The 12,731-nt window shown below is 37.1% G+C and overlaps 1 protein-coding gene across 1 annotated transcript; it reads right to left on the bottom strand.

Moving 5' to 3' along the window:
- Positions 1–8,696: 8,696 nt before the first annotated feature.
- On the bottom strand, positions 8,697–12,440 carry LOC148932026 (uncharacterized). The gene is made up of 5 exons (XM_089065628.1): positions 11,689–12,440; positions 11,463–11,606; positions 11,219–11,362; positions 10,546–10,761; positions 8,697–10,126 (listed from the first exon to the last, which is right to left on the bottom strand). The coding sequence occupies exons 1-5, from the start codon at positions 12,239–12,241 to the stop codon at positions 8,868–8,870; spliced, it is 2,316 nt and encodes a 771-aa protein (XP_088921754.1). The 5' UTR covers positions 12,242–12,440; the 3' UTR covers positions 8,697–8,867.
- Between the last annotated feature and the right edge of the window lie 291 nt (positions 12,441–12,731).

Here is a 12,731-nt window from a genome sequence, read left to right as displayed (position 1 = left end):
GCATACTTTGAGCTTGCCTACTAGCGAATCTGAACGTAGAATGATGGTGTCCTCACCAGTAGGAGGAATGATAGAAATATCTAGAACGTGCTCGAACATAGAAATTGTTATGGGAGAACTTAAGATAGTTGCTCACGACTTGCGAGTCATGAAAATGGAGGATATCGATATAATCCTGGGAATGGACTGGTTGACAACGAACTTTGCGACGATTCGTTGTAAGGAGAGGCAGATATCTCTACAAGCTCCGGGAAGAGAACCCACCATATACCACAGAATCGCGATGAACAGGCGAACCGTCATCATATCCGCGCTGCAGGCGACTGCAATGATGAAAAAAGGGCGAACTGCCTATCTTGTCTACCTCCATGGAGAGGAGAAGAACGAGGAGAGGATGGAAGATGTTGCTGTTGTGAAAGAATTTCCCGACGTTTTTCCCGAAGTGTTACCTGGACCACCGCCAGATCGACAATTGGAGTTCACGATTGACCTCGAACCGGGAGCTGCACCCGTATCCAAGGCACCATATAGAATGGCGCCAAAGGAGTTGGAGGAGTTAAAGATACAACTCCAGGAGCTTATGGACTTAGGTTTCATTAGACCTAGTGTCTCGCCATGGGGTGCACCAGTACTTTTCGTAAAGAAGAAGGACGGATCGATGAGGATGTGCATCGACTATAGAGAGCTGAACAAGTTGACTCTTAAGAACAAGTATCCACTGCCAAGGATAGATGACTTGTTTGATCAACTGCGAGGAGCAGGAGTCTTTTCAAAGATGGACTTGAGGTTCGGATATCACCAACTACGAGTTCGAAGGGAGGATATACCTAAGACTGCGTTTCGCACAAGATATGGCCACTACGAGTTTGTGGTGATGCCGTTTAGACTAACGAATGCCCCAACAGTGTTCATGGACTTGATGAATCGAATATTCCATCCGTACTTGGATAAATTCGTGTTAGTCTTCATCGATGACGTTCTAGTCTACTCAAAGAACGAGAAGGAGCATGAAGAGCACCTACGAATCACGTTGGAGACGTTGAGGACCGAGAAGTTGTACGCCAAATTCAGCAAGTGTGAATTTTGGCTAAAGGAAGTGAATTTTCTAGGACACATTGTGTCGGCAGAAGGAATCCGGGTGGATCCCGCCAAAGTTGAAGCCGTGCAACAATGGAAGTCGCCTTCAACACCAAACGAAATTCGGAGTTTCCTAGGTTTGGCAGGATACTACCGAAGATTCATTGAGGGATTCTCCAAGATAGCGAGACCAATGACGCAACAACTCAAGAAAGGAGTCAAAGTGAATTGGACTCCAGAGTGTGAAGCAAGTTTTCAACTCTTGAAGGAAAAGTTGACAACCGCGCCAGTGTTAGCTGTGCCCGAATCTGGAGTGAATTACGTAGTCTACACCGATGCTTCGAAGGTTGGATTAGGATGCGTATTGATGCAAAATAACAAAGTGATCGCTTACGCGTCGCGACAATTAAGACCACACGAGTTGAATTACCCGACGCACGATTTGGAGTTAGCAGCAGTGGTACATGCCCTAAAGATTTGGAGGCATCATCTTTACGTAGTGAGATGTGAAACCTTTACGGACCACAAAAGCTTAAAATATTTCTTCGAGCAGAGAGACTTGAATATGCGACAACGAAGATGGCTCGAACTAGTGAAGGACTACGATTGTGGTATTAACTACCACCCCGGCAAAGCAAATGTAGTGGCAGATGCTTTGAGCCGAAGAGATCATTCGCAAATATCTACTTTCCTAACGGAAGAGGAGAGCTTGATACGAGAGTTTAGCAAAATGCGATTAAAAGTGATAAGAGCACCCGAAACAGTGGAAGGACGAATTGCCACTTTGGTGGTTAAGCCAGATCTGAAAACGAGAATTGTTGCAGCACAACGAATGGATGCGGAACTAGAGGAAATCCGAGTTGAAGTAAGAACCGGTGAATCCGGAAAATTTAGTGAGGAGTCCGAAAACGCCCTCACCTTTGAAGGAAGGTTGTGTGTGCCAAACAACGAGGAGCTCAAGAGCGAGATCATGAGTGAAGCTCATGAAACTCCATACACTGCTCACCCTGGAAGTACGAAGATGTACCAAGACTTGAAAAAGTCCTTTTGGTGGAATGGCCTGAAGAGAGATATCGCGGCATTTGTAGAACGTTGTTTAGCCTGCCAACAGGTGAAGGCATTACATCAACGACCGCATGGAAAATTACAACCATTGGAGATACCCGAGTGGAAATGGGAGCACATCGCCATGGATTTTGTGACGGCCTTGCCGAAGACCCTAAGTGGGAACACCGCAATATGGGTGATTATAGATCGACTTACGAAGAGTGCGCATTTCATACCGATTCCGGTAACTCATGGATCGAGCAAGCTGGCTCGTATCTACATAAAGGAGATTGTGCGATTGCACAGAGTTCCAGTGACGATTACGTCCGATCGTGACCCGAAGTTCACATCGAAATTTTGGATTAGTCTACAGCGCGAGTTGGGAACGCAACTGAATTTCAGCACGGCATTTCACCCGCAATCTGATGGGCAATCCGAGAGGACGATCCAAACTCTCGAAGATATGTTGAGAGCCGTAATACTCGACCGCGGTGGGAATTGGGAGACCGTACTACCGCTAATAGAATTTGCATACAATAACAGCTTCCAAGCAACAATCAACATGGCGCCATATGAAGCCTTATACGGAAGAAAATGCAGATCGCCGCTCTATTGGGATGAAGTTGGCGAGCGACGGGTGCTAGGACCCGATGCAGTCGAGGAAATGATTGAAGTCGTACGACAAATTCGTGCTAAAATAAAGGAAGCTCAGGACAGACAAAAGTCATACGCTGACGTCCGACGGACCGACTTACAATTCCAAGCCGGTGATAAAGTCTTTCTCAAAGTGTCCCCGTCGAAAGGGATAACACGTTTTGGTGTGAAAGGAAAATTGAAACCACGTTTTATCGGGCCTTACGAAATTCTAGAAGGAATAGGACCCGTGGCCTATCGATTGGCGCTACCGCCAAGTCTTGCAAACGTGCACAACGTCTTTCACGTATCGCAGTTGCGAAAATGTGTTCGATCCAAAGCATGTGATTCACTACGAAGAAGTCGCGTTGAATTCCGACTTGAGCTACGAAGAGAGACCCCAAATGATCTTGGACCGAAAGGTTCAGAATTTGAGAAATAAATCCATTGCTAGCGTGAAAGTGCTATGGAGGAACCACGATTATGAAGAAGCCACATGGGAGCTTGAAGACAAGATGAATGAACTGTACCCGGAACTTTTTCCATGAGGTACCAAATTTCGGGACGAAATTTCTTTTAAGGGTGGTGGAATGTAACGCCCCACTTTTTCAAACCCTAATTTTCGGGTTATAAAATTTTTGCATTAAATGCCTTAAATGCTATGATATGTGAATTAATTGATGAGTGATTAATTGCATAGTGTCTATGTGACCTAATTGCGTATGGGAATTTTGATTGAGTTGAATAGTCAACTTGTTGAAATGTTGACGTGGCTATTGAATAGTCAAAGATGTGGAAAAATGATGTGGCCGTTGAAAGGTCAATACGTTGAGAAAATGGAGTGGAAGTGAAGAGATGATTGATTTGAAAATGTGAATTTTTGATGCGGAGTAATATAATTGTGGGGAATTATTTTTCCTAAGGGATGAGTGAGAATTTAATAGGAGCATTATTGAAAAAAAATGTGGAATTTTCGGCCATCATATTTATTGGAAAAGAAATCCTATTTTTTCTTGGATTTAATTATTTGTTTGGGATAATTATCCAAATTAAATCCAAAGTCCAAATACTCTATAATTCCTACATGGAATTTTCGAAATTATCACCTTGGATATTCATGAGATTTTCGAAAATCTCATCTAGAAAGGAGGGAGGATTTATTTGTTATTTTATTTGATCCCTTATTTATTCTATTCCATGAATAAATATAAATATGCTAAAATATCCTAGCATATCTTGTCAAATCTAAGAAGATATTGCATATCCTAATTAAATTAGGATTTGAAATTCAAATCCCTTGGAATTGATTTTACACGCCACTTTTGGCTATTAATTGGGGAAGAATATTATTATTTTCTTGCTCCGTGATATATTATTCTACTCCATAAAATATCTGAATTTAATTATAGGCTAAATAATAGCCTATAATTTTCGAAATCCTCCTTCTTCTCAACCAATTCAACGCCACTTCCCCAATATCTCTCCCAAATCTTTTATTTAATTAATTATTGGGATATTATTTGTGACCCTATAAATAGGAGAGAAACCCTAACCCTAGAGATCAAAACCGGCGCCTCCCACTCTTCATTATTTTCGAAAATTACTCCCCCACTCTCTCCAAGTTTTCTTCAAGTTTTCTTCAAGATTTCTTCATCAATTGAGAAGAATTCAAGTGAAATTCAAGAGATTATTGAAGAATCAAGACTAATTCCTTGTTTCTACCGTTCGTTCTTTTGGAAAAGGTACTTTAATTATTGATCTCCTCTTCTTCTACCGATTAATCGGTATTCTTGAGTCCACATGCATTTAGATGAGTGAAGGAGAAATAAATTGATGAAATTTGGGATGCATGGATGTGTGTGTGTTTTTGACCGTGTGTGTGTGTGTGCACGCCTCGGTCGGCGTGCACAAGTGTGATGATCGTGTGCGTATGTTGTGTGTGTGGAACACTCATGCGTGACACGATTTAATGGTGAATTTGGAGTTGTTATTTGAATAAAAATGATATGCTAATCATACCTTGATTGTGATTGATGATTTTGAAAATAATCGATGGGAAAAAGGGAAACGTGAGATCATGCATGATTTGAAATCCATGATTTAAAACTGATTTGTGATACGCCTAATTTAAAGGTGATACTTCGCGCTCTCAGCGTGATAAACGAGGAGAAGAGAATTCTATCGAGCTAAACCTACGAGGTGGGCTTTCTTTTAAAATAAGGACATTGTCCTAAAATGATATTGATGAGAATGAAAGATATGTTATCATGCCTTGATTTGTTTTGTCGTGCCTATCCCTCGTGGCTATGCCACTATTGATTTAATCGAATTCGGATCCTTGTAGAGCCGCAAACTCTACTTGGGTTAGTGTACACCAATGTTAGACCGAGTGCTGGCGTACGGGTCGGCCGGTCTAGTGACCTGGATTGCGGCCGCAGTCCTTGTTATGTAGAATGAGGATATGGTAAACGTCTATGAGAAAAATGGTTGCGCGACCGTGATATTTGAGAAAGAAGATATTTTGGTGCCTCGGGTCTTTCTAAAGTTAAAACCCCGATGGACACTTGAAAATGGCATGATGATAATAACTATATTTGTGATAAAACTGTTTTCGGCAATGAGCCCATTGAGTATGTTTATCGTACTCAGCCCTGCATGTGTTTTCCTTATGTGCAGGTTGAGTGGTGACGAGCGGGCGGCGGTGTTGAGTAGAGAATAATAAGATGATCTGTTGGTACTTAAGGTGTCGTTGTGTCCTCATACATAGCCTCACTTCTTTCTTGGTCGCTTCCGCTATTGATTATGAAAAATGTGATCTTTTGTTGGGATAAATACTTCTATTCTTTCTTTTCGTGGGTATGTTTTGGAATATGAACAGTTAGAAATATTCTTTTTGAAGAACTTGGCTAAGCTTTTATTTCAATAAATCTTTTGATGGTTTCCTTTGCTAGGGCATGATTCTTACTCTACTTAATTGTTCATTTAATGCTTTGGTCAAATCCCTTTCTATTAAAACCCTAGTTTATGATCTTTGATGCTTTCAAGTCTACCTAGTTAGCGAACGCCGCATTTATTATACCCTAAATGGGCGGGTCGTTACAGACCAAAACTTGAGAGAAGAAGAAGATGATAGGCTGGATTTCCATCTCATCAAAGCATTTGCTTCACTAGTGGCTGCTCTTGAAAGACACAAACACAGTGTTAGGAGAGAAAGATATGTAAAAAAAAGGTATGCTGTTTTCATGGCTGATGTTTTTTGTCTATCTATTCTACTTTATTTGCCTATTTATATGCAAACTATGAGATGCCCTTTTACACAAAATTAAAATATTATATTTCAGCAGCAATAAAGAGTAAAACCAATAAACAAAAATAAAAAGTTACGATTAATAAACACGGCAGAGTTTGGCGTGTTGAATGGTTAGAAGATGATAAGGGGAAAACAACTTTTTGAAGAGAAATGATTGAATGGGAAACATAAATGTGAATCACATATTCTTTTCCATGTAATAGTCAAGCTTTTTTATTGGTGATATGACTAAAAGTTGTTTACAAACAATGATTCAAATTTGTGATTTATTCCTATATTACATTTATATTAAGATCACATGAGGTCTAATAGTACAAATACTTTATTGAAACCATTTATTGTTTATGTTCAGATCACATGAGGTCTAATATATTATTACTATATTACATTTATATTTAGAATAAACCATTTAAAGTTCATTTTGAGAAGGCGTTAGGTGATAAGCTACATGGAAAATAACTTTATAATAACAAATAGACTAAAGTTTAAAATTGGCCGCGTACATTTGCCTAAATAAACTTTTTGGTCCTATACTGTAACATCTGCAATTTTTGGATATTAAAATTTTTTATGAACGCGATATGGTGATCAGTTAAAGGAATTTTCTGAAAACAATATTTAATTTCTCGCGAAGCAAGTAATTAAATATTTTGAGATTTGCACAAATAATATTTTTGGAGCACGATGAGTTATTTTAGTTCTTTATGAACCTAGCGAAATACGAACCTTGTGTAAGTAATCAAGTGGATGTGATGATGAATTATTGTAGTACTTGGAGTAACACCAAGGGACTAATTATTGTTGATTGTGCGAAGGGAAGTGCGTACGTTGATAAAATAGTCATACTTGTGCAGTGTGATTTTTTTGTTGAGAGAAATAATTGCTTCTTGTGGAAATTAATTAAAGTAATATACATCCCTCTGTCCACGAAAATTTTTCCCATTTTTCCATTTCCGTCCGTCCACCAAAATTTGTCCCATTTCACTTTTACCATTTTTGGTAGTAAACCTCATATTCCACTAACTCATTCCTACTCACATTTTATTATAAAACTAATATATAAAAGTAAGACCCACAATCCACTAACTTTTTCAACTCACTTTCAATTACATTTCTTAAAACCCGTGCCCGGTCAAACTAGGACAAATTTTCGTGGACGGAGGGAGTAAGTAATAATCAACGTATTTAAATCTGAGGATTAATCTTGAAATTTATATTTGGAATAACACCAAATATTAGTTGGACTGCATTGGGCAATTTAATATTTTTTCGTTGGGAGCGGGAGGGATGTAGCCAGAAATTCTACATAGGCGGTACAAAAATATACATAAAGATATTTTAATATATTAAAAAAAGACAAAAATAAGGATATTTAAAAAAATTTAAATCGTTTTCATTCGATCGGAGTGGTTTCGATAGTGAAGGGTGGGAGAGAGAGAGAAAGAGAAAGAGAGAGGAGCGATATTGAAGGAAGGGAGTACTTTTTTGTTGGACCTTTTTTTTTTCTTTTTGATTTTTTGAGTTAGGCCTCTTTCTTTCATATCACTTTGGGCTCTTTTTGGGCTACTAATTAAATTGGAGGAATAAGATGGGCTGGGATTTTAATTAGTTAGGCTGGAAATAAAAGTTCTTGGGCCAGTTTTATTAAATCTTTGGGCTTTTTCAGTTAAGTAATAGTGTAACCATATTATATTTTCCCAGTCAAGTCCCATTGTAAAAATGAGTCAAGGTTCTGCAATCAAACTTAATTGTGGAGTGTGATTGGGGCTAAGGCAGAAGGTACAAAGACTATTAACAAGTCTTGTTTAGTGAAACTTTCCATTTTACATAGTATATAGTTTTTATATTTAAAGATTTTAGATATAGTTTTTTTTCTTCCTTTTTTAGTACTATTATGTTCGTACCCTCAATTCAAAAAGTCTAGATCTGTCACTGAGTGAAACCAGCCACATGTTGTTTAGTCTTATTATTTGAAAATTAGCGAAACTTTTGACTAAGTGTTTTTAAATTAATCTTCAGCCCATATACCGTGAGATTATTTGCTGCAGCAATATACTCGTAGAAAATAGAATATGTATAGTCATTTTTAATTAATCTTCTGCATTTTAACCGTGAGTTTATTTGATGCAACGAATTAGCAAAATATTACTAATACAGTCTCCGTTCAAGGAGCGAAAATATCAATTTATTGTTTATACTCACTTCATTGCATTTCCTAAACCCTTCATTGCATTTCTTAAATGTGTACCGAATTAAAAAATAATATTTATTCATGATCTGATGTATTAACTTTCTTGGAGTGTGATTGGGGCTAAATAAAATAAACTGGCTTCTTTTTAGAAGAGGAATCTTTTTCTAAGTCAAGTGGTGAAAATTTTTCAAAATTGTGTTGTGAAGCGAGTGGTGTCCTAACCTTTTTGACTTGTCGGTTCAACTCATTAATTATTTTGGGTATTTAAAAATATTTGGTTAAGAAAATACTCCCACTGGGAAAATTATTTTATTTTGGGCCAAATTACCTGATACTAATATTTTGGGGATTTTCGAATATTAGAGTGGTCATGGAAAAATATAAATGAGCCAAGTTTGTATCTAAACATAAGGCCATAACTTTTGCTACACGACTCGATTTTACGGAATATCATGATATTTGCATAAATTTAGAAATGTATAACGAAATAGTGAACACAACTTAAACACACAAAAATGAAGAAAAAGTTAAAAACAAAATCGACACAACACAAGCAAGAGTTCCAAATTAAACACTAGAAAAGCACACAATTATCTCTTTGGTCTTCAATCAAGTTCCCCTATGTGTTGGTGTAGCTCTGTTGCGTCTCTTCTTCGTCTTATATTTATATCCAATGCCAAAAAAGAATTCCACTAACCATATTGGCCTTCCATTTCTAATAATCATGTAACCAATTCCAATCCCAACTACGAATCCACTTCCATATCCCATTACAACGCTTCGCCAACCAAATCCATCTATGAACTCATATTCATCATCTTTTTCCTCTGCAGGCTGCATCAATTTCCCATCATCCTCTTTGCATTTTCTTGTCAACGGAAGTCCACACAATCCCAAGTTTTCCATGTATGAATCATTCTCAAATGTGGAGAATTGATTAGATCGCGGTATCTGCCCAACAAGATTGTTCACTGAAAGGTTCAATTTTGCAAGAAATGTCAACCTTGTCAATCCACTTGGGATTTCTCCATCCAATTTGTTCATTGACAAGTCCAACGATTCGAGTTCTGTCATGTTTCCAAGAGATGAAGGTATATGTCCTGTGAGGCTATTGTGGGACAAGTTCAAGTATTTGAGAATCTTAAGTTTTCCTATGGAAGGTGGAATACTCCCAGAGAATCTATTGGATGATAAATCTATTGTTGTAAAGGTTTCCAATAGTCTATTCAATAACTGATCCTGACCTTTCAATGTAAGCCTCATCTCTAGATTTGCTAGAAAGCTGTCATAATCTAATTCTATTGCATCTGTCATTGCTTTGAAATTCTTGAAATATGTTTGAGGTAGAGAGCCCACAAATTCATTATAGGATACATCTAAAACTTGCAACATAGGAAATGGAATCTTGGTTGATGAAGGACGTGACATGTTACCACCAAACTTGTTAGACCTCAACACTAGAACTCGAAGCTTGGGAAGACCTTCCATCCAAAATGGAAACTCATCTTGTATTCTATTATTCCCAATGTCAAGACCCTCTAGATATTGGCAGTTGATTAAGGATGTAGGTAACCGTCCTTCCAGTTTGTTAGTTCCCAAATTGATGGAAATAAGCCTACAATCCTTGGGAAATGCCGGTGGAATCAGGCCACTAAGATGATTCGCGTTTAAGTGAAATATTCTCATATCTTCACCAATGTTTCCAAAGCATCGAGGAACTATTCCTTCCAATGAGTTATTTGAGAGGAGAAGAATATCGAGCGATGTCAAATTGCAGATGGAGGATGGAAGCACACCATTTAATTTGTTGGAAGAGAGCGATAAGGCCCCTAGAATTGAAAGATTTCCAATGGTGGATGGTATTGGACCTTCAAACAATTTTTTAAAAGATGAACACGGATAAAACTAAAATTTCATTATATCTAAAAGAAGACATGCATAACATATTACTACTAAATTCAACTATTTTACTCATTATAAGTATGTCTGTTATTTGCATTGTCAATGGTATTCATTCTTAAACATTGTGCTTAACATTTGCGAGGAATGCATTGCATTCATTCATTTTTATCATTATGTTTAACATTTATGTGGAATGATATCTTCTTTATCAACTAAGACTACTCTACTGTTTTTCTAGTAAAATAGTAGGTATGTTTTTAAAGGAAAAAAAAAGAAGATAAAATTAATTTCATGCATTGTATGTTTCATATTAGTCCTATATATATGATGCAATATGAAAAAGTGGAATAAACATAACTAAAAGTTCAACAATTTGAAATCTTACCAGTGAAAACATTATTGTCAAGGTATAAGTCTCGAAGTGCTTTCATGATCCCGATTTCCGAAGGCAATGCCCCAGAGTATGTATTACTTGACAGTTGAATCCCTTCCAAAGAAGTCACATTGAAAATGGATGTTGGCAAAGGCCCTGAAAACTTGTTATAACTCATGTCCAACCACTCCAAACTATCAAGATGGCCAATCTCTTGAGACATGGTTCCTATAATCAAAATGTTTACAAAAAGTTTGTATGATTTTTACATACAAAAGTATTGGGGAAATATAACTTGCCATCGTTTGTGTTAGCATAAGCTTTAATGCAAGTTAATTTTCAATATAACCAGAATTTACACGTTAACATACAGCTATTATGTCATAAATTTAAAATCATGTCAAATAATTTAGCCTCACTTAACAATGTACCAAGTATTGGGACATGTGAATGTAATAATTTATTTGGAAAACATACACTCCTAGTTAGTTATTTGAATTATTGGATCATTTTGCCAACATTTGTTGATTTTACTCCCTAGAAATAATTTCAGGCATTTCAAATATGTATGTTTGTTAGTTGTGTCTTTCAACAACATTTTTTAACATGTGATTTTCGTTAGGGTATGAGCTTGAGTACAGCATGATGTTACTAAATTTAAGGCTAAGTGAGTAATAAATCATACCACTTAAAGAATTATTCTTGATCCGTAACTGGAGCAGAGTCGTCACGTTCCACATTTCTCTTGGGATTGATCCGCTAAGTTTGTTATCATCCGACCACATCATCTCCAATTTATTAAGACCACCAATCTCTCTTGGAATATTACCTGAAGAATAACGATATCATGAGTAAAACGGATAAGTTTGTCGATAAAACTTGACTGACAACAAAGATATACTATCTCCAAATGTGGTCAAGTTTCATACCACTTAAACTATTACTGTCAAGCCATAAGCGGATAAGAGCCGTCATGTTCCCCACTTCTTTTGGGATGGATCCGCTAAGTTTGTTGGACCCTAAATCCATAAACTCTAAATTACTAAGATGGTCAATCTCTTTCGGAATAGTACCTGGACAATAATAATGAAGTCATGAGACATTTATATTTGATGATAATAAAAATAGTATAGGGTACTAATCTTTGTTTCCAACCTGATAGATTGTTCCAATGAAGGTCTAATTTTTTAAGGCGTGTGATGTTACCAATTTCTTGAGGCACATGTCCACCAAACTTGTTGTATGACAAGTCAAGAATCTCGAGTTGTTGACATTCACCCAAGGTCACTGGTATCTCTCCCTCCAAATGATTGAAAGTTAGCTGAAGTTCTTTGAGTCTTGGAAGTTTGTTGTGGATGCAAATGTCCTTTGGTAGGCCACCATGAAGACGGTTCCAACTCAAATCCAAAGAAACAAGAAAAGAAAGATTTCCGATTTCTGGTGGAATGCTCCCATTGAGTCCCATATGCGAGAGATCTAAATAAGCCACCCTATTATAACGTGAATCACAAGTAACTCCTAACCATGTGCAAATAGAAGTTCCCGCGGTCCAATTTTTTTTCAAAATATTGTCAGGATTTGAAGGGATGAAGGGTTTGAAAGCAAGAAGTGCAGATTCATCAGTATTGATTTGATGAGTAGTAGCATGGCTAAAACAAGGAAACAATATTAGTATGAAAAGTAGGAAAAATGGGGAAACTCTCTCCATGTTGTCAATGCAGATTGCTAAGAAGAAAACTATTTATATTCAAAGCTAAAAAAAATCTTTTCCAAGTCAAGTCAAGTCAACTACAAAGTGTGAAATCAGATAATTATTTCAGCAAATCAAATTGTTAAAGAAGCTAAAGGTGAAAAAGTTATGGGAAATGTGTCTACACCATTATCCAGTCATATCAAAGTGGAAAAATGAAAAAGCTAAAGGTGGAAAAGTAAAGGAAAATGAGTAAAAAGGGAAAGTGCGTGCACACCATTAAGCCAGACAAATCAAAATGGGCAGAAAGGAGAAAGGCAGAATACAAAAGAGATAAGATGAAGCAAAAGGAAGAAGATAATGCATGTAATCTTTTTTTTTTTAATCAAAAATCAATTATTTTGAACAAAAGAGAGAGAAAAAAGCATTACAGTATATCACTGGTGAAGCCCATGTTGGGTTTTTAATATTGGGCCTTTGGAACATTAAGGGATTGTGGAATTGTCAC

The sequence above is a fragment of the Salvia hispanica genome, chromosome 2 (assembly GCF_029641045.1).
Source record: "Salvia hispanica isolate PSC_SH4W2 chromosome 2, Shi_PSC_v1, whole genome shotgun sequence".
NCBI lineage: Eukaryota > Viridiplantae > Streptophyta > Magnoliopsida > Lamiales > Lamiaceae > Salvia > Salvia hispanica.
Note: the sequence above shows the minus strand (reverse complement) of the source record. Positions and strands in the feature narration are given on the sequence as shown.

Excerpts from the sequence above, each read along its gene's own strand:
- LOC148932026 (XM_089065628.1), bottom strand. The coding sequence starts at position 12,241 with ATGGAGAGAGTTTCCCCATTTTTCCTACTTTTCATACTAATATTGTTT. Across the intron at positions 11,607-11,688 it reads TCATTGGAACAATCTATCAG|GTACTATTCCGAAAGAGATT; the intron begins GTTGGAAACAAA and ends ATTATTGTCCAG. Across the intron at positions 11,363-11,462 it reads TGACAGTAATAGTTTAAGTG|GTAATATTCCAAGAGAGATT; the intron begins GTATGAAACTTG and ends GTTATTCTTCAG.